At 42.7% G+C, this 22031-nt stretch overlaps 1 protein-coding gene across 10 annotated transcripts in view; it reads left to right on the top strand.

The window, feature by feature from the left end:
• The first annotated feature begins 1819 nt into the window (after nt 1-1819).
• Nucleotides 1820-22031, top strand: part of ANKRD44 (ankyrin repeat domain 44) — a 329152-nt gene continuing 308940 nt past the window's right edge. For 9 of the 10 annotated variants that reach the window (XM_086719211.1, XM_086719205.1, XM_086719204.1 and 6 more), the window contains exon 1: nt 1893-2054. In XM_086719211.1, coding sequence (XP_086575337.1) covers nt 2028-2054 — 27 coding nt within the window. In that variant the 5' untranslated portion in view covers nt 1893-2027. Of the gene's footprint in view, nt 2055-22031 lie in introns of all 10 variants that reach the window. The other variant, XM_086719206.1, reaches the window with a different exon arrangement.

Raw genomic sequence — 22031 nt, 5'->3', positions numbered from 1 at the left:
AGCAGGGTGTGGGGAGGAGAGAGAGGGAGAGAGAATCCCAAGCAGGCTCCATGCAAGGCTCAAACTCATGAAACCGGGAGATCATGACCTGAGCTGAAACCAAGAGTTGGACGCTTAACCAACTGAGCCACCCAGGCACCCGATGGTTTTAAGTAGAGAATTCTGTGTCCTAATCAGTTTACTCACAAAGCCATGCAGGATGATATTAGGAAATACAAATACCAACAACAGTGGTGAAGAACTGCCTCACAGATATAACAAATGCAATTTATTTTGTGTTTGAAGGAGGACTTGAGAAAAACATTCTGTCTCTGAGCATTCCTGAGGATGGAGGAGGGGGAGCCAGGGGCATGTTTTCTTAGTTCCTTAGCCTGTATGATCTGAGTCACAACTTCATGGTTAGATGAGGATGCTAAGCAAATGCTACCCCTCCCTTCTCTCCTCTCCCACATGGAATCTTTGGAGAGGCTCTAAAAGTAGGAGGAAGAATCTGTATTTGCTTTATGAATGAATGGAGGGTGGTTATTTGGTCTTAACCCAGAACTCTAGCATTGGTTTGCTGTTCAATGCAGGTTTGCTCTATGGTATAGCAGTACCCCACCCACTTGCCTACTTACCTCCCTCCTTCAGAATCTCAACTCTTGTCACTTTCTCAGGGAAGCTTGCCCTCACCCACCAGTCTGGTCTGATTCCTTTGTCCTGGATTCCTTTAGAAGCATTGCCCCCCCCCCCCCCCAAGTGATCCCTTATCAGTTTATGATTAGACTCCTTAGCTGTGACTATGTGGTTTATGTAGGACACCTACTAAGACTAAGTATCTTCCCTGTTTATGCTCCCTGCCTTTCATATTGTGCCTAGCTGGCATGTGGTACAAAGTAGACACTCAGTACATAGTTGTTGAATGAAAAAATATTTGCTACAAATTCCAGAAGTATCAACACTTACCATGATTTATGTATATTACCATTGTATTTGTATCCCATGCTTTTGACAGCCGAATCTGCTATTTGTGGAAGAGCATGGTAACTGGATTTTGTAGAAATGAATGAGTCAGGACTGGTGAAAACACTCAAAAGCTCCATTAATTTTCTTTTCTTTTCCAGTAACTCTGCTCTACCCTCCATCTCCCCAAGTCAAAACCCAGTGTTTGAACTTAACCGTGGGGGTTTTGTGTGTGTCCAGCTGGAAGGTAACTGGAGAACAAGGTGGAAGGGCTAGAGACCCTGTCCCCCACCTCCTAAGTGACGAACACTCGCTAAGGAATGACAATGTGACCAAGGCCTCCCCCCATTAAACAAAGAAAGCCCCAGAACCACAACCCCGGACCGAGGTGGGATAATTTGGAGTGTTGGGTAATCTGGTTCCGAATTAGAGGGAGAGGTTTAGGAGAAGTGAGACTGCCCCAGTCTCTCAAGCTAAAGTTGGTGGCCTGTGAGTAGCAGCCTTTCTTGCGCCTCCGGGTGTGTCCACCGGGCTCGCTCATCAGGTTGTGTCCGTGAATGTACGTGGGTTTGAGATGCGGCTAGGCAGGGCCACGCTCAGCCCCGGGGCGGGACGGGGGGCTTCTGTAACCGCGCACGCCCTTGGCGCCGCAGGGCAGTGGGGCCGGCACGCCTGGGCGCAGTGTGCAGGCGCGGAAAGCAGGCGGCAGTCTGGCCCCACGGCGCGCCGGGCGCTGGCGCAGGCGAGCTCTGGGGGCCGCGGGCTGCGAGGCCCGGCTGCGGGCGGCAGGAGGCAGCGTCGGCCCAGGCGGCGAGGCAGCGCGCGGTGATGTCAGTGGCGGCCCGGCTGGCAGCAGCCGGTACTTCCTGTATAAAGGCGGGCGGGCTCGGCTGCAAACCCCACTAGCCAGTGTCAGCCTCTCGGCGGGAGGAGGAGGCGGCGGAGGAGGAGCAGGGGGAGGGCTGTCAAATTCGGGAGCCAGATTTTTTTCCCTTCCCCTGGCAATCCCTTCCGCTTCCCCGGCTCCTGGCGTGACATCTGCGGACCCGGGACCTGTATGTGTGTGCGCGCGAAGGAGCGGAAGAATGGCAGTGCTCAAACTCACCGACCAGGTAGGGGGCGGCGGCGCGGGCGGGCGGGACGCGCGGGCGCGGGGCGGCGCGGAGCCCCGGCGGGGGGATGGGGGCGCGGCGCGGAGCGCGCCCGCGAGCTGTTTACTCGCGGCGAAGGGGAGGAGTGTGTGCGGCCGCCGGCTGCTCCGAAAGCCGGCGGCTGCGGCTCTCCCTGCCCTGCGCCGTCCCCGCCCTGGGCCGTCGGAACTGCGCGCCCAGCTCGGTGCCCGCGGCGCGCCGGGGGGCTGGGGAAGGGGCCGGCGGGCGCCAGGCGCAGCCGGGGTGCTGCTCTGCGGGTGTGCACTGGTGTGCGTAGATGAGCGAGGGTGTGCGCTGTCCGCGGGCCCGGGCTGGGCAGGGGGAGGGGAGGCTCGAGGTGCTCCTCCGGCTCCTACCGTGCTGCGCAGCGTTGGCTCCGGCAGCCGGTGCCGGCGGCCGGGAGGCTCGTCCGCGCCGCGGGAAGGAGGGAGGTGTATGGAGAGGGAGAAAGGATCGCAGCCTGGGACCCTCCCCGAGCCAAGCCAGAGACCGGCCCAGACCGCGGCTCTTGTGTGGTCGAGCTGTCTTTATCCGTTTGACATGACAGCCTGACTTCCTCTTTAGTAGACCAGAGGTTGTGTGTGCGTGGTGCGCGATGGGGTCCCTTGGAGACGGCGCTTTTGGTTCTGGCCGGTCTGTCCCAGGAGGAGAAGTCCCGGGGCTCCACTCACAGCGGTGAACCACCCTCTCTGTGCCTGTGTGTGTCAGTTTTGTTGCTTTCCTGGCTCAGACACCGCACAGGGCAGCTCTGGAGTGCTGGTTTGGAGAAGTGGGGTTATTTGCTGACTCGGCTGGCAGTCCTTGCTGCAGGTCTGGGGAATGGAAACACCCCACCTTTGCAGACTTTGCTGCTCTTAGGATATTGACACTCATAGGCGCACAGCCAAGTTGCATGATGGAACTCTGCAGCTCCTTTCACGAAAAAAGGAGACAGCTTGTTTTTTTTCCTTCTGTCATTTATTTGTGGATAGTGAAATGAACCCTGCTTGGGGTCCTGGTTGGCACAGAGTCAATCTTGACTTTGACACCCTATCAAACATGCCATTTCTTGATATTTAACATCTCATACATCTTGAAGGGGTTGCATTTGTTGCTTTGCTGTCCCCAGTTAGAATCCAGCCAGGACATTTAGATGCAATCAATCACCAGAATGATTTGCTTTCATATCTTTGAGAGTCACATTTCTGGTTTGTTTTCCTTAAGTATTTACAGGCATTTTTTTTTTTTCTTTCTGTGGAGGAGAGATCACTGAGTTAAAACTCATGTTAGCCTTAAATTTAGCAGGAAGAACAGCTGGCAATTGTGATGAATCTACTTGTTCCCTTTGGTTCCAGAGCGTTTAAAAGTGTAAGTTGATACTAGGATTCTCTCCACCTTTTAGTCACATACTTTGACAACTGTTAGACATTTGCTTTCTTTCAATCTTCCAGTTTTAGTCTGTTTTGGTCATGTCATCTTTGCTGGTCCAAGTTACTATACTTGTCTCTTAATTCCTAAGTCTTCAAGTACAAAAAATGAATCTAATGGACATTATTATTATACGCAACAGAATTTCACAGAGAACTTTAGAGTTGGAAGAGATGCTAAAGACAGTCCTTCATTTTTTTAAATGAAGAAACTGAGATCTGAAGAAGTGAAGCGTGGGATCTTGAAGGACCACAGCTGTTGGCCTGTATTGCTGAAACTAACTCCTGTCTCCTGCCTTCCAGGCTTCTGTGCTTTTTGCTAGTGGTTGTAAGACACCTCTGTCTTTTCATTGGGTGTGTTAAAAGGGTTACAAGAAGTTATCCGCTCCTAAATCAAGATCAACAGTAGGGGAAAGTGTATTTCTTGGTCTGAGAAAGAAAGTTATTCTTCAGGATTTATCAGAGTAGGACTTTCAAAGATGTTTGTCTTTTAAAATGTTTTGGAATACATCTCCTCCCTTCCCCAAAGAAACTAGTATCGTTATGGAGAAAAAAAGTCACGTAACCTGTATTTGATTCCATCTCCAAATGCATCAAAGGGGTCTAAGGAGTTTAAGATTCAGGAGCATCTAAGAATTGCCAGCCCATCTTGGGACAAGGCCAGAAGAAGGCCGGGTGAGGAGGTGGTCTGGGCGGGGTGGAGTCGTGAGCAATAAAGGTTTCTGTGTGGCTTCAAGTCCAGGAAGTGTGTGATCTTTCTTGCCTTATATAGTCTTACCTTTCAGTTTGAAACTAAATTCTTAGACGCTGGTTCCTAACCTCATCAAGGCTTAAAAACCCTTTGCTTAAATCCGTACTTAGCAAGAGTTTTGCTCCATCCTTTGGGTAGGGGGCTGCCTGCTCTGAGTCTCTGCCTTAGAGTTTGTAGAGGAGCACCTAACTCTCCATTTTGCTGCTGGTAAAACAATCACTTCTCAATTCCTCCCTCACCTTTTTTTTTTTTTTTAACATTTATTTATTTTTGAGACAGGGAGAGACAGCATGAACGGGAGAGGGTCAGAGAAAGAGGGAGACACAGAATCTGAAACAGGCTCCAGACTCCGAGCTGTCAGCACAGAGCCTGACGCGGGGCTTGAACTCACGGACCGCGAGATCATGACCTGAGCCGAAGTCGGATGCTTAACTGACTGAGCCACCTAGGTGCCCCCCTCCCTCACCTTTTAATGCCCTATTTGTGAGGTGATTCTTGATTTTTGCCATGGCTTTTGGATTTTTAGCTTGATATCCTGATTTCCCTGACACATTCTTGTTGATAACCTGAATCACAAGTTGTCTTGGTTTGTTTTCAAATGTGCCTAAAAGAAAGAATGTAAGAAGATGACATTTCCTGTCCTGCTGGAGTGGGGTGGAGGAGCTTATTGGGTTGATGGGAGTCCCCACCTCTACAGTCAGCCCACACTGGCACCTCAGTCATGCACCAGGAGGAGACATCTTTTCTGAACTCTATTTTGGGAGAGTTTTAAAAGGGGACAGGCAAGTGTGATTTTTAGTTTTGTTTTTGTTTTTTTAATTTAAATTACTTTTTTTCTTTCTTTCTTTTTTTTTTTTTTTTTTTACTATGAGAAGGAACCGAGAGCTGTTGCTACAAACAAACTTAACATTTAGCACTTCTGCATTTGTAACCGTGTCTCTTCTGTTTTCCTCTTCACACAACGCATACCGTTTTTCTTGCAGTGTTCGGGGGACCAAGGATCCTGGTTTGCCAACAGAGGGGTTTCCCAGGATGTGGGACTTTCAGTGCTAACACTGGGAAAATTCTAGGCAAACCAGGATCAGCAGCATAGAACACACTCACCTGTGTAATTAATATACTAATGTAATTGTTTCCTCCTAGAAGGACATTAGAAGGTTTCTTTATATCTTTGATAAAGTGAGGTAATTTTAAGTTTGGGAAAGAAAGTTCTATTTCATACAAATGTAGTGCCTTTTAGCTCAAGATAGCCATGAAACTCCTTGAAATTTTATTTGCTATTGAACTTTTGGGGGCTGCTCTTTATGTCTAGTTAAGGTACTCTCGTGATTTTAAGTGTCTGGTCATATCTTCAGCCTGCCTCCGATTCCCTCCTCACCACCCCACCCCCCCCCCAAAAAAAACAACGTTTTTCAAAGTTATGAAGCCAGAATGGTAAGCTGTTTTGGACCTTTAAATGTTCACTATTCTTACCTGAATTTGCTAGTGACAGCAGAATGTCACCTCCATCTCAAGGGCTGCCTATAGACAAACTGTTTCAGCAGGTGGCCCTTTATGGAGCTTCCTGCCTGGAGGCCTTCTGGCTAGGTGTCCCCTTGCCAAGTCCTAGCTCACACTTGAGTCACCCATGTCCTTGCCAAAGGCAGTGGCTGGCAGCCGTGGCAGTGGCAAGAAACTAGAAATCCTGTAACTTTGATTTCTAGCTTGTAGTGTGGGGCCTTGGGACACGTGTATTTTATAGGCTGCTCCCATCCTTCCTTCGCTCTCTAGGGCACTGGGTCTATAGCAGGCACTATGCTGCAGCCCTGCCCTCAGCAAAGATGAAAGGAAAAGAAAGGCTTTATTCTTTGGACCCTTCTTTAGTTGTTTTGGGATCCATTCACATGATTTGGGGAGTGCACTCGAGGACTGGTGTTTCTTGGCAGAGACCTAATAATGGCTTACATTTATTGTGATCTTCTTGTATGCTGAGCCCTGCCATGAATCACGCCTCTTAATCCTCATGCCATGCTAGGAGGTAGGTGGCAGTGTGATTCCTATTTTATAGATGAGAAAACAGAAATAGGCTAATTGACTTGTTCAAGGTCATACACCCACTAGATGATTGAGCGCTGTGTCCTACCCTGGCACACTGATTGCCCAGGTGGGGCTTTAACCGCAAGGCTATACTTTTAATAGTCAGAAGGTCTATGCGGTAGTAGGACTTCTGGATGCCTGCTCTTATTTAGCAGGAAGCCACTGGGCTAGCCCTAGTCCCTGCACTCCACCTAGCTCTTGGGGCCAGACCTACTTCTGTCAGAGTTAGGAGCTCCTCTGAGGCCTCTCCTCCCAGCAGCCTTGGACCTGGCTTACCCTGTTAGCTTCTCCACCTCTCCACCCTGGTGAATGACCTGTTGAGTGGTAGCTTGGGGAATTTTTTCTTGGTCATTAATAAATAAACTATGATCATTGTAGGAAAATCAGAAAGCTAGATTAGCAAAAAGAAACAGTTAAAACCATCTGCATTCTCTGTACTCAGAAGTCCTCCTGACATCTTGATATAGAAGGAAATTTCTAGTCTTCTAAGTAGCCAGATAAAAATTTTAACTTTCTGCATGATAATATCAGTATCTTTCTCTTGACCACAAAGCTAACAATTCTGCTCTCTAGACCAGTGACTTTTCCAAATAAACTGAATTTATGCTTCTCTTAAATAAATGACTGGCTGCTCTAGTGTAAACCCAGCAGCACGTACTTTTTTTTTTTTTTTTAAGATTTCAGCTTTTACTTCCTCTTTTTCTCTAAACAGAGAGTAAATATAAACTCCAAAAAGCACAATTGTTTGTGCCAGAAACAGGACTGAGCTATTCTTTAAAAAGACTTCTATTTCAACAATATAATATGATTTTTTTTTTATAGGCTGAAGTACAACATGAAATAATTTTAAAAAAATAGGGAGGAGCTAGAGAGATCTGATAGTCCTGTGGTTTTAAAACTTTGTAAAGCTATGGCTCTCCTTTTTTTTTTTTTTTTTTTTTTTTTTTTTTTTTTTAAGTAAGCTCTTTCAGGGTGCCTGGGTGTCTCGGTTGGTTAAGCATCGACTTCAGCTCAGGTCATGATCTCACAGTTTGTGAGTCTGAGCCCTCAATCAGGCTCTGTGCTGAAAGCTCACAGCCTGGAGCCTGCTTAGGATTCGGTCTCCCTCTCTCTCAGCCCCTCCCCCACCCGCACTCTGTTTCTCTCTTTCTGTCTCAAAAATAAATAAACATTAAAAAAAAAATTAAAAAGGGGTGCCTGGGTGGCTCAGTCGGTTGAGCATCCGACTTTGGCTCAGGTCACGATCTCACGGTTCGTGGGTTCGAGCCACACATTGGGCTCTGTGCTGACAGCTCAGGGCCTGGAGCCTGCTTCGGATTCTGTGTCTCCCTCTCTCTCTGCCCCCCCTTGCTCACACTCTGTCTCTCTCTCAAAAATGAGTAAAGATTTAAAAACATTTTTTTTTAAATTAAAAAATACTAAAGTAAACTCTTTGAACTCCCTACCCTGAGATCAAGAGTCACATGCTCTACCGACTGAGCCAGCCAGGCGCTCCCTCTGGCTCTCCTTTTTGTTTTCCTCAAAGAAGATTCCATACTGAAACTTAATATATAAGAGATTGGTGGCAGAGCGATCCCTAAAGCCCTTTCAAAGATTATTTGCATTTAATATTATTTGAAAGCCCTTTTGTATGAGAAACCTACTGGTAACTGATTCAGTGTTCTTTTCCTGACATCATGTTCTCAGAAAACAAATGTTTATAATTATTGTAGATGATTAAGTCTTACGTAGAATTTGGATGATCATGTCATTTTTATTCATTCTGAGGCAGCTTTGAGAATGATGGGTGTATTATTAAATATTAAGCTGGGAAAATAGGTGTGAACCAGGACTGTCCCAAGTAAATCTGAACACATGGTCACACTACATAGACTGTGTTTGTTCACCTCAGGCTTGACAGTAGGTGAATTAGTGACTAGTAGACCAGTCACTCTCTTTCGAGTCATGTTTACACTGGAGCAGGTATTACAAACATTGTTTTTTAACCTTATGCAAGTCCAGAATTGGAAAATGGCTTCCATTTCATACATCAGTTCTGACCAGTTGGTTGAGGGGTTGCAGAAGCGCTCAGGCTCTTGCAGCAAGGGATGGGGGGAAATGTAACAACTGATTGTCAGTGTTTGCTATGAGTATAAGATAAGGGAGAGGTGGCCTATGTTGTTAGCCAAACCATGGCAGGTCAGATTAACCTCTGTGGGCCTCCAGTTCTTATTTGTAAAATGAAGAGGTTGGACTGGATGTCTTTCAGATGTCTTGGCTCCTCCCTCTCTCTCTGTGACTCAGTCCCTTTGTTGCACACAGTTTGTGCTGTAGTCTTCTTCACAGATGTGGCCATGGAGGGTGTATTTGCAGATGAGCTCCAATTTAGCTTTCTAGGCAATAAAGTCAGAAAGTTAAGTTAGATTCCAAAAGAAGGTTGTAACCGATGTCAGTGGTTTAGGAACTGATTCCTGCCCTGTGACCACCTTCCACCTTCCCCCTTCCCCCTATTTGATAGATGATCCAAGATTGTTTATTTTATAGAGCATCACTTTTATTGATTACTCCATTAGCACTCTCTTACCAACATATTTACCTTCTACTTGATTTCAGAGGTATTTTCTCTCATCAGTGTTCAAGTCTGTAAAAGAGTTGGTAGCCCAAGAGGTTGAAATTAATGATCATGACTCTAGTCTTTCATTATGATATTCATAATTTTTAAGAATCTTTTTATTGTCTCCCCCTTTGAAACTGAAAATTTATCTAGCACCCTGTTAATTGGACCAAGTAAGTAAGAAGTGTATAGTCCACTTTTGGGTTATTTCAGGCTTTGCTAAGTCAATGCTTGCTTGTATTTCTTGGTCTTCATGTATCTGTAATTCCCCCACTCTCACCCTTGTGAGTCATAAGCACCCCAGTGGAACTTTCTAAGAGATCTTTAATAGCAGGAGACCATTTTGCCCCAGGGGAGCCTCCAGAGCTCTTGGTAAAACTAAAGAGATTTGTAGGAACATCTGAGGCCTAGATATACAAAATTTCCTCACAGTTTCAATCTGTCTCAAAGGTTTCAATGTTAAAAAAGAAAAAAAGGTTTTGTATTAAATTGCTTTTGTTTATTTAACACTAGATTGGGAATCAGAAGACCTGGATTTTCCTCATGGTTCTTTTCTTTTTTTTTTTTTTTTTATGTTTATTTATTTTTGAGAAAGAGAGAGACAGCGTGAGCAGATGAGGGGCAGAGAGAGAGAGGGAGGCACAGAATCTGAAGCAGGCTCCAGGCTCTCAGCTGTCAGCACAGAGCCTGACGTGGGGCTCGAACTCACCAACTGTGAGATCATGACCTGAGCTGAAGTCTGATGCTTAACTGACTGAGCCACCCTGGCACCTCCTCATGGTTCTTTTTCTAATACTTATATGGCTTTGGGCAAATCCTGGCCTTAGTTTCTTTGTAACATGGGATTTCATGGGTGAAGAATCCTCTGCATTCTTTCAAGCTCTAACATTCTAAGAGAATGCCCCAGATACCTCTTCTCAACTTTGGGAATCTGGTTTGAAAAGTATCTGCCTTCCATCAACTTCTGTTCTTTTCCCTTACCCTCCCAGGGTGGTGGTGGCCAGTAGAGTTGACCAGGTCTGAGAAATATACCCCATGTTCTGCCTACAGGTCAGGGGTCCTTTCCCCAAGAATGGCATCTTCTAGCATACTTCTAGAAGTAGTATAAGGTTTCAGGGAGGGGCGCAGAACCCCGTGTTTGTCTATTGTGAGCTGTGCTGAGCTCATGCCTACTTTAGCCTTTCTCATTTGCTTTAGCAGATGGCCTGGGTTCTCCAGTAATCCTGTTTTATTGAACTCCATAATAACATTTGGGTCTAACAAGTCCATTTCCCAACTGTTGGACCCAGATAATGGATTCGGTTGACACAGTGACCACAGAATTTCTCAGGGAGGGAATTCCTACGTGCAGTCAACAACTCTGTATGTGTAGATGTACCCAGTTGATGGAGGAAGCTTGTTTTGCGATGTAAGCCTGGCAAGATGAAGAGAAAGATAGGAAGTGAGCACAGGAGAAGTGTCATAACAGAAAGCCAGGTAGAGATTCAGGTAAACTGGGACCTGTCAACTAACCTGTTATTGTTAAACAGTAGCCTCCCAAAGCCAGGTGTGCTTTTGCCCCAGGGCTGAGCAAGATGGCTTATTGAGTTTGGGAAAGAAAATGTCAGAATTCGTATTTCTTTTAAAACCCTTTAAAATTTTTATTTTTGTGTTTTTAAAATCTATATTATACTCCAGTACAATAAAAATCCTCTTAGCTCTGTCTCCTACTTTTTACCACCTAGCCAAACCACCACGTAGACTATTCCAGCAGCCTTCTGACTGGACGCACGCATCCAGCCTTGACACCTGACTCTCAACATAGCCATCAGAGTGAGGGAATTCTGATGCTCAGATTGTGTCATTTCTCTCCTCAAATCCTCCCACATCACACCGAGGAAAAGCTGAAGTCACAGAGTGGCATCCTCCAGGTCTCTTCCACTCACCTATCCGGCCATGTCTCCTCCTGTCCTCCCTTGACGTTCCTGCTGCCTGTGAGCATCTCCCCTAGAGATCCACATGCCCACCCCTTTCAGATCTTTACTCAAATGTTACCTTTTCAGTGAGTCCTTTCCTGACCATGCTGTACAAACTACTTATGCCATATTTCCGGTCTCCTTTCTTTATTTCCTCTCCATGGTACATATCCCTTATACCATATATTTTATCTTTTTATAAAAATAAAAACTTATGTGTAGAGGAGATAAAAATAACAGGGCAAAGCTTTTTGTTGTTTTGTTAGCTTGGTTCATTCACTAGTGTAACTTTGGCACTTAGAAACAGTATAAGGCACATAAGTAAATGTTCAATGAATATTTGTTAAATGGCTGATATAAATATGTATGTGTGTCTGTGTGTATATCTAAATGTTCAAATGTTTTTACTCATAAGGTGCTCAAATAAACAAATAAAAATACTATTGTAAACACAGCTCCCATCTGTACACTGGGGTATTGGATTTCCATTCAGACAACATTCAGAGAAATTTTTCTTCCCCATCGAAAGATAAAAGATCACATATTGTCTTTCCTGGTTATATGTCTCCTCTTTCTAAATTGAACTTTCAGTGGTGGGGATGGGTTAGACTGTAGTTGGTTCTCAGGGGTTCCATTTCTTTATAGGGAAGGTATCAGAGTGACACTAGGGAAAGGGAAATGTGGACCCTAAATATCATGGGAAAGGATGCTCAGACCCATTGCTAAGTGGACCTCTTTTATGTATTCCAGCAATCAATGTCAGTTTAATGAACCCCATCTCCAAGGTAGTGACTCTGATAGAGTCCTCTGCTCCCCTTCTTTCCACAAAGGATAAGAACAGGTGCAACAAAAGAGTTAGAAACCAGACAGCAAATTGGGAAGGAGATAAGACAATAATCGTGCTTCATGTTATTTAATCCCGACAACATCTCTACAAAAGAGTGGCTATTACCATTCCACTTTATAGATGGGGAACACGAGAACTGAGATTTGAAGTAGTCTCTTTAGGGCCTCATGACTCCAGTGTTCACATCTGGGCAAGCTTGTCTCCACAGTGCACATTCTTAGCTGTCATGCTTCTGGCCTCTTGAGACAGGTGTAGTATCACAAGAGGCCCTTTTCTTCATGGAGCTTGTGGTGGTTACAGATGGTATTGCATGCCTTGTGCATGGAAGGCCCACATCAGATATTTACTGAACACAACGTGGCATATGAAACAGCTCTCAAAGTAGGTATAGTGCAGGTTTAGACTACATTGTGGGGGTACTTCTTAGGAACTACAGAAGTCCAGAGATGGGCATAGTTACTAAGAAAGGCATCAGGGAGCTGGAGGGAGTCCAGTGATCCTTGAGGAAGGGAACGATTTTAGCGTATGAGGGTGAAAGGCATCCCAGGTGAGTGATGTGCCATGTACCTGTCAGGTAACCTGAAGACTGGCTTTACTGAAGCAGGGGGTTCATAGTAGGAAAGCATAAGAGGAAAGGAAGGAAATAGTCAACATGCATCCTGGATAGAAATGGTATTTGTGTATTAACAAATCTTTCTTACTTGGCTTCTGATAGGTACTACGTGTCCTCTCCTGGAGGCATAAATTGTGTCTGGGCAAAACTCATTATTTCCATGTGTTGTGTAGGCATGATATTTGAACAATGAATTTGTATTGCTATCTTGTGCTAAAAAGTATTGATGCATAAGGTGAGGTGTTACCTTATGGGTCTTTCTGTCTCTACCATACCTCCTACTTGAAGGGAATATTGTACACATTCTTGTTATGGCAACATTTTGTGGATAAACATGTATCCTGGAGTATTGAACTTCATTGAAAGAGGCTGGTGGATGGTCTTCATGGTACAAGACACTGACAGATTAATGTAGTAGGTGTGGAGAAGGCCTGTTTTTAACCTTTAAGTTTTTATTAAAAATTACTTTAAAAATCCAGACTATTGGGAATCTATAGAAAAAAAATGATTTCATTTCTTAATAAAAAAATCAATTGTGAGAAAAAAAGAAAAAGAGGGAGGGGGTGGGGGAAATATATACATCACTGAGAATTAAGTCCCGTATAAACTAACTGCAGTGAATAGATTTAGATTCTGATTCAGACAAACCTAAAAAACACATTTCTGTTAGACAATTGGGGAAATTTGAATACTGCCTGGTTATTTGAAGATTTAAAGTGTGAATACGGTATTGTGGTTATGTTTAAAAAGAAAGTCTTTATCTTACAAAACAAGAAAACAAAACCACAAAACCTTAGCATTTGTCCAGGGCACCTAAATATTTTAGTGACTCACTCTTTTGGGAAGCTTTTTTTTTTTTTTTCTTTCAGTTTACTTCTTCCTGTTCTCTTTGTGCCCCTTCTAAGCTTTCCCCTCTCACCTCAGAGAATGTCTTCAGTAGAGTTGTTAGAATCCTTGATTGTTAGAAAGCACACAGTTGTGCCAGTTTTGTTGCCTAAATAGGCAACTAACTGAATTAGTTGTGAAACTTACCCATCTATTGACTTAGTTTAAGTGGCCTTCATAACTCATGTTAGATATTTGAGTATCTGCCTTAAAATCACATCTCTGGTGCCTTTTTGAAGATCTAGATTTGGCTATCCTTGTACAGTTATTTCAGTGTGAGGTATGTCCAGGGGAATTTAGTTATTAGAGTTGTCCCAAATCACTTTGTTATATTACTTTTTCCTTTTTAAATTCCAGTTAACATACAGTAATATATTAGTTGTAGGTATAAAATATAGTGATTTAACATTTCTGTAGGTCACCCGGTGCTTATCACGATGTTACATTACTTTAAAACCATGTTTCCATTTAAACTGAGTAGGTTTAAAAAACAACAAGCAGTTATAAGGTCTCAGTTTTAATGACTGAGTTGCCACGCCCCTTTTCTTACCTGAACAGAAAGTGAATGTTGGTTATGGCCCCCAAGGATTTCAGTGTTGCTTTAGGCATGCTGAGATATCTGTGTTTATTTCTACAAGTGTGAAAACCCTTCCCTTAGCCTTCTTGATGGAGCGCAGATTTAAGAATAGACCGGAGGCTTGAGAAATGGCCGGTTGCAACTTGAGTAAATGATATTGTCATGTGTAATTTAGAAGCCAGATGACTTGAGTTTGGGATGCTCTGGAGCCTCAGTATACTTAAGTCTTGGGGCCCATGAGGTGAGTGTAACATTTAGTTGCTAATGCTACTTTTCTTAGCAGCCAAGAAGAAACCATTTTATTTTGAGGGGCTTTGCTCTTTAGCAAAGAGTCTTCTATCAAAGTCCCACGGCACTCTATTACTGTGTATACAATGTTTTAAAATGTTATGACATCTCACTGAACAATTTCCAAAAAATATTACATGGGAATGGCACAGTTCAGACAATACCTAAGTTGCTGTCTGCAGATCTAGGCTATAGGCACATCTCTTCTCCTGACAGTGTCTCATACACAATTGTGACAAAACTTTTCTTGAATGTAAAATGGGTATAATAATACTTACTTTACACGGAAGTTATGACAATCCAGCGGGAAAAGTCTTTGTACAGCAACTGGTCTATAGACACTCAGTACATAGTCCTTGAATTTCTGGTTGGTTCATTTGTCAAATTAAAGATTAGTTCTCTAGGGTCAATTTCAGCTCGATGGGAATCTGATTTTATTATTTTTTTTGTTTTAAATTTGTGACCATTTATCTGGTCTTTTTTTTTTTTAATCACTAACTTAAACATTGAAAATGTAGAAAATTTTCTGTTTGTTTTATTCTTGTGTGAAATCTCCATACTTAGATTTGAGTTGTAGCATATTCGTTCCTACAACTTTAGGAAGTGCATTTTTCTTTCCTTTTGGTTTTAACGAATGAACTGGTTTAGTTTATTTGATAGAAGGATTTTATGTTTAAGATAGATCTAGGAGAATAAATGTGTGTTGAAAAATTCTGAGGAGTTTGCAATCATTCTTGATTTAAGTTGTCAAAAAGAACTGAAAATTACTTTTAAGAATGCCACTTCCTCTTCACAGAAGTATAAAACCATGTCTTTTTGAGGAAGTGCGTAAGAACAGAATCATTGATAGTTGATAGAGCAGTCTTCATAAAAAATCATCATGGGAGAATTTCTGAGAAACATTGGTGTAAAATTTCAAGTTTAGAATGAATGTACAACAGGATAGAAAGCCATACATTTCTCTGAAAAAAAGTGTGATTAAAAAAGTCAGAAAAAGGATTCCTTGTAAAAAGTCACTTTAATTTGGAGTCTTTTTTCCTTTCAAAACCGTAGAATGCTATTTGACAAGATGGTAAGTGAAACATCATTGGATACATGTGTATGTTTTAATTCTTTTTTTTTTTTTTTTAAGATTCATTTTTTTAAAGTAATCTCTATACCCAATGTGGGGCTTGAACTCACAACCCTGAGACCAAGAGTCTCATGCTTTACTAACTGAGCCAGCCACGTGCCCCATGTATTTTTTTAAAGTTTATTTATTTATTTCAAGAGAGGTGGGGGGAAAGGGAGAGCGAGCGAGTACGGAAGCAGAGGAGGGGCAGAGGGAGAGGGAGAGAGAATCCTAAGCAGGCTCCTGGGTGTCAGCACGGAGTCCAACATGGGACTGGAACCAACAAAATGTGAGATCATGACCTGAGCTGAAATCAAGAGTTGACTGCTTAACCTACTGAGCCACCCAGGTGCCCCAGAGAGAAATATATTTTTAATTTTTTTTTCAACGTTTATTTATTTTTGGGACAGAGAGAGACAGAGCATGAACGGGGGAGGGGCAGAGAGAGAGGGAGACAGAGAATCAGAAACAGGCTCCAGGCTCTGAGCCATCAGCCCAGAGCCCAACGCGGGGCTCGAACTCACGGACCGCGAGATCGTGACCTGGCTGAAGTCAGACGCTTAACCGACTGCGCCACCCAGGCGCCCCAAGAGAAATATATTTTTAAAAAAGGGGAGGAGTTGCCTGGGTGGCTCAGTAGACTGAGCATCCAATTCTTGATTTCAGCTCAGGTTGTGATCCTCAGGGTCATGGGATTGGCCTGAGTGGGGCTCCACACTCAGTGTGGAGCCTGCTGGAAATTCTGTCTCTTCTCCTTCTGCCCTCTCCCTTGCTTTCTCTCTCTCTTTATAAAAGAAAAGGGGGGGGGGAGGAAGGAACTGAGAATGGAGGGAGGCTGACCATGGCTGACCATGTTACTTTCCAAGGTGAATGTTAGAGATGCTCTTGAGCTTTAAGCTAAAGTAGTCATCACCTGTTATACTCTGCTTCTAAACTAGTTTTTAACATTGCTCTTCAGCAACACTGACACTTATTTCTTGGAATTCTAGGATTGGAATAACCAAAGTGGAGGTTGTTATTTAAGCTACAAAAGAAATGACCAGAGCTATGTACCCAGAAGCCTGGAAAGAATCAGGCTGATGGTTATTTGACCCATTCTGTGGGTTCTTGCTGCTGATATCGAACCTTCTGAATCAGTGTAGTGACTGGCAGATAAGAAATTATTTTACACAGTGGGAAGGCAGGTATTGGGGGCTCCTGGGACTAGTAATGAGGTTCCTGTGACATCTCTGGTTTTAAGTGCCTCCTGATTGTCTTTGTGAACGGAACTCAAGAAGGACATTTCCTTATCACTGCATTATCATTTCAATGAGCTTTTCCAGACATCTAATTCTTACCTCCGATTCTGCCAGAACTGGCTGTGAGACCCTGGCAGTCATTACACTCTCTTTGGGCCTCAGTTTCCTCTAAGGAATGAGGATGTTGGTTAGATGAGCTGACAGCTGTTCCAGTCTTTGATGGCTCTCACCCAGAGGCTGGCAAACTACTGCCTACAGGCTGAATCCAGCTCGAGGCCTGTCTTACAGACTGTTAGCTAAGAATAGTTTTTATGTTTTTAAATGGTTGAAAAAGATCAAAAGAATAATATTTTGAGACACATGAAAATTATTTGAAATTCAAATTTCAGTGTCCATAATAAAATTGTATCGGAGCAAATCCTCCCTCATTTGTTTATGTATTGTCTGTGGTTGCTTTGGGACCCCGAGAGTGGAATTAGGTAGTTGCCACAGAGATTGCATGGCTGGCAAAACTGAAAACTTTACTGTCTGGCCCTTTACAGAAAAAATTTGCCAACCCCTGCTGTACCCCAACACAGATTTGGGACCACACTCTTCAGATATCAAATACTACACTCTTGTTATCTTCGTATTTCCTATACTGTACTTTGATCTAGATTTAATTAGATTAATATAATTCTTGCTTTTATTATTTTATCCAGGAGAAAGTAGAGGCTTAGTTAGCTTACTTGGTATGTTTTTAATTAAAAGGAAAAATCCCCTTTAAAACAATAGTTTGTTTGTACTCAGACTTTTTTTTCTCCCTTTAGGAATCACTATAGAGAAAGAAGCCATATGTTTGTATTTTAAATCATTTGCCTTTTAAACTGGATTTTTAAACTCCAGATGTGGATTCAGGAACAGTTAAAATGTACTTTTGATGTTCTCAAAGAGCCATGATGGGGGAGGAGAACTTTACTTCTTATATTTGAGAGTGAAACAAATCTTAATATTTTCGATTTCCCATTATATGCTAAAAATACTATTTTTAGTTTCTTTGAGTAGACACTCTAGATCACTGTGGGGATGGAAATGGCTTTAATCTCATGGAGAGCCAACTATAGCAACTGAATGAATGCATTTTGAAGATACACTCAATTACTACAAATGGAAATTATAAAATTAAAAAATAAATATCAATAATATCCACTTATCTAACATTTCCCACTATTCTAGAAAGTTCTCTTTGAAGCTAAGTCTGCTAATTTCTGTGTGAGTTATGGGTTTGAGTGAGTGAGTGAGTGTGTGTGTGTGTGTGTGTGTGTGTGTGGTGTCCAGTGTTCACATCATTATAATTTAAAAGAGAATTTGTCTCCCACTCTTATACTTCCAAAGTCATTTGAGTTATTCTAAAACTCCTTCTAGGCCTGGAGATTCTTTTGAACTTAGAAGAAGACGGGCACCTTGAACTGGTTAGTAAAGGGCAGAAGGGAGGTCAGTCAGCACATGTGATATTTCATCTAAAAGTTAGCTTCATTTTTCTCTTTTGATTCTCCAGAGAGAAGGAATTAATGGAGATACTTGTTGATAAAGAAGATTTGTGAAGAAATTCATGTAGTGTATAACTTCAGAAAACATTGACAGTGACTCAGTACCTAAGCCAGCTGAAGACCTCCAATGTTTTTTGAACAATATCATAAAAATCTGGAGGAGACAGGAGGTGAACAGAATGGTAAAATTCCCATTTTTCAGAGGGAAAAACTGAGATGAGTGGTTATTATTTGGTTTGCCCGACTGTTAGTGGGGGTAGAGATCTTGTTTTTCTCTGCTCAGTCTGAGATGCATTTCATTTGCCTATCCTCTTCTTAAACAGCACTTGTAAAATCACATGTCATTTCTATAGTTATATTTAGGATGTAGCCTGAAACACTGCATAAACACCCTGTGATAGAATACTGAAGTCTGCTGCCTAGGTAATTATTATGTGGGTCTAGTATCGTATCATTTCCATTATCTAGATGAGAATGTATCACACACTTCAAAGTTGGTCTAGAAGAGAGAGCCCATTGTGTACAGGGCCAAAAGGGTTTTGCTTCATGGTTGCCCTCTGGGTGAAAAACTTTTTGATATGCAGAACGCCATGGAACTTCGTTCTTGTTTGAAAACACTTGTAGCTGGTAGTTGTGTTGAAACACTAAGGCTTTCCCACACTCTCATCCCCAAAGTACCTCTATGATGTACTCTGTTTTCTTATTTAGAATTTTATGAGAAGTATGTGAAATTGCTGTCTGAAGGGAATGTTTGTCACAGAACTGCCTAATCTTTAGATGTGTCTAAATGCAGATGTATCTAAAGAGCACTTTCATTTTCCTTCTTACATGGAAGGAGGCAAGTTTCTCCGTGGAGCCTCTCACTTCTGGTTTTAATCCGTTTTTAGCTCCTTGATTAATGTGTGGCTTGGGAAGGCTGGAGCTAAGCCATTTATTTGCTGTTCACTTCTGGGGGAAAATGTTTGCACCCCTACTTTTTAGTATGCAAGGCTGTGGTTCACTCGAGTTTAGGTTAGCAAGGACTATTGAATGAATGAATGATCTAGGGCCAGTTTCTGCTGCTGTGTTTCCTTCTTCCCTGCCTTCACTCTCAGTTCCTTACTGTTTTACCTTCTTTCCTCATCCTGCAAACTTTACCACAAAGACAGGAAGGATAGAACACGATTAATTTTTTGTTATGTAAATAGCCTGAATGTAAGGATTGAAGGTAGAAAATATTGCTGAGTTTTTGGTGGATTTTTTTCTTAGTACCTTGTTAAATGTATACAATCAAGAATTATGTGGCTGAGCAGTACCTGGGTGGTTCAGTTGGTTAAGTGTCTGACTCTTGATTTCGGCTCAGGTCATGATCTCACTGTTTGTGGGTTCAAGTCCCACATTGGGCTCCACGCTGACAGCACGAAGCCTGCTTGGGATTCTCTCTCTCCCTCTCTCTCTCTGGCCCTACCACACTTGCACTTTCTCTCTCAAAATAAATAAATAAACTTAAAAAAAAATGGAAGAATTGTATGACTAATAGTTCAGTGTGTCATGACATGAACAGACCTGAAACAGCTCCCTCCCTCTCCAGTCAAGAAAATAGAAAGAAATGTTTGCTTATTATTTTATCTTATTTTTTTGTAATTGCAAGAGGTTAGACTGGCTTTAACTGGGACAGTCACTTACATAGGAAGTGACTTTTTTTTTTTTTTAAGTTTATTTATTTTGAGAGAGAGAGACAGGCAGAGAGAGAGGGAGAGAGAAAATCGCAAGCAGGCTCTGCTTTGTCAGCATGGAGCGCAATGCAGGGCTCAAACTCACAAACTGCGATATCATGAGCTTAGCTGAAATCAAGAGTCAGATGCTTAACCTACAGAGCCACCCAGGTGCTCCAGGAAGTGACTGTTAATGTGGGTTCTTGGTTTAAGTCTCTAGTTTAGTTGAGCCCAAGGGAAGCAGAATATGCTTCCCACCACTGATCCTGGGTAGACAGAAGGGAGGGCCACCCCAGGCCATCTACTGATGCTTATGAGCACCTCTGCAATGTTTTTACCCCCAACTTCCACTCCCAAAAGGTTTTTGCAAACAATGTATCCCCTTGCACATTTTTTAGGTTGACATCTGAAGTTTTCCATCATAAAGTTAGAAAGGTACAAAGGATATATATCACTCCTGGCATAACGTAAATATTGACTTTTAAAATGAAAAGGTGATATCACTGTTTGGATTGTATTGAATGGAATTTAAACGCTGTTGTGATTTGATGTGCCCCATCATCACTTACAAAACACACGAGCAAGCTCTTCCTTAATAGGTGGAAATTTTACATTGTTCCCTTTTCTCCTTGAATTCAATACTTCCATTCCACTTCCTCACACAGAATTTTATCCAAATATAGTACATTTAAAAAGCCCCAATTATCCTCTGGTACTTTGCAATAAAAATATGATCCTAAGGTGCTTAGAGTTATATAAATTCCTGGATTGAATTTCTCTTTGTAATAATTATTATACTACTATTTATCAAAACATAAATATATCCCAAAGATTGATAAATTATTAGTAAAACATGCCCAAGTTAAACATTCTTATTTGAGGTGTGTTTCTTGATTGTTTGATGAGGCTTTGTTTCCTGGTTTAAATTAGTTCATGATAAAGGAAGTTAATGGAAGGAAAGGAGGTGTGAATTAAAGGAAGTTCTCCTGACTCACATATCTGGAACGTGCCCTTTCTCTACCAGACATTTTTACACCTTAGGGACAATTCCCTTGGTCCGAATCAGAATGGGTGAGAAGTAAGTCTACTTTTTGAGGGAAGATGGTGAAGAGGAAAATGGGAAACAACAGCAGAGTGATGCCTCGGCCACAAACACATGACTTTTAGCAATGTGGACATATGGAAGTGGAGGTCTGGAACTTGATACCCACAAAATAACCCGTGCCTGCAAACCTCTTGCAAAGTCTTCATGGGCTCCAGGGGTCCAAGGCCGCCTGGGTAAAGCTCACTACTCTAGAGAGGCAACGTTGGATGGGCTGATGTCATCACAGCTGGTGGCCTGCATTCCCCTGCCCCTGTAGCCCCATCAGTTGGCCAAATATGGGTCACTGGGTCACCTCAAGTGTGAATGACAGACACACTAGTCAAGTGTCATAGGCAATACAGATTGCTTTTGAAGGCTGTGCTTGCATTTTTCAAAAACTAGACTAATATGTGTTAAAACTTTAACTTTTGAAGGTAAGGTGGAGGGATATGTAGAGGTCTTTATATATGTTCTCAGTTAAACATGTTGTAAATTAACTAGCCTTTAATTAACTAATTCATTAACATTTCTTTCATGATCTCTGTGTTTTTTTTTTTATGCTTATTTTTGAGAGAGAGAGACAGAGAGAGAGAGAGAGAGAGAGAGAGAGAGAGAGAGAGAGACAGAGCATGAGTTGGGGAGGGGCAGAGAGAGAGGGAGACACAGAATCCGAAGGAGGCTCCAGGCTCTGAGCTGTCAGCACAGAGCCTGACACAGGACTTGAACCCATGAACCACGAGATCGTGACCTGAGCCGAAGTCAGATGCTTAACGGACTGAGCCACCCAGGAGCCCCATCATGATCTCTGTGTTTCTTCAGGACAATTATAGTATGTCAATACTTGATGATAAGTTGGTTTTGTGTGTTTGAATATTTGGGCAGCTTATCTCTGCAACTTTTGAAGCTTTACTTGGTGTTCATGAAGACTTCCTCTTGGGCATGTTGAATCAGGTCTCTACGTGCCCTCCTTATGTTTCACTCTGTGCAACTGATTGAGTAATAGCAGGATGTCAGTAATGGTGTTCCTCATTAGATTTTAAAATTTAATTAGAATTTGATGTATTGGAAAGCTAATTTCTTCTTTTTTAAAAAAATTTTTAATGTTTATTGTTTTTATTTTTGAGAGAGAGAGCGTGAGCAGGGGAGGGACAGAAAGAGAGAGGGAGACAGAATCTGAAGCAGGGTCTAGGCTCCAAGCTGTCGCCACAGAGCCTGACGCAGGGCTCCAAAACTCACAGACCGCGAGATCATGACTTGAGCCGAAGTCGGATGCTTAACCTACTGAGCCACC

This window comes from Puma concolor, chromosome C1 (assembly GCF_028749965.1).
Source record: "Puma concolor isolate L17-30 chromosome C1, mPumCon1.1.hap2, whole genome shotgun sequence".
NCBI lineage: Eukaryota > Metazoa > Chordata > Mammalia > Carnivora > Felidae > Puma > Puma concolor.
This window is presented reverse-complemented; position numbering and strand designations above follow the sequence as displayed.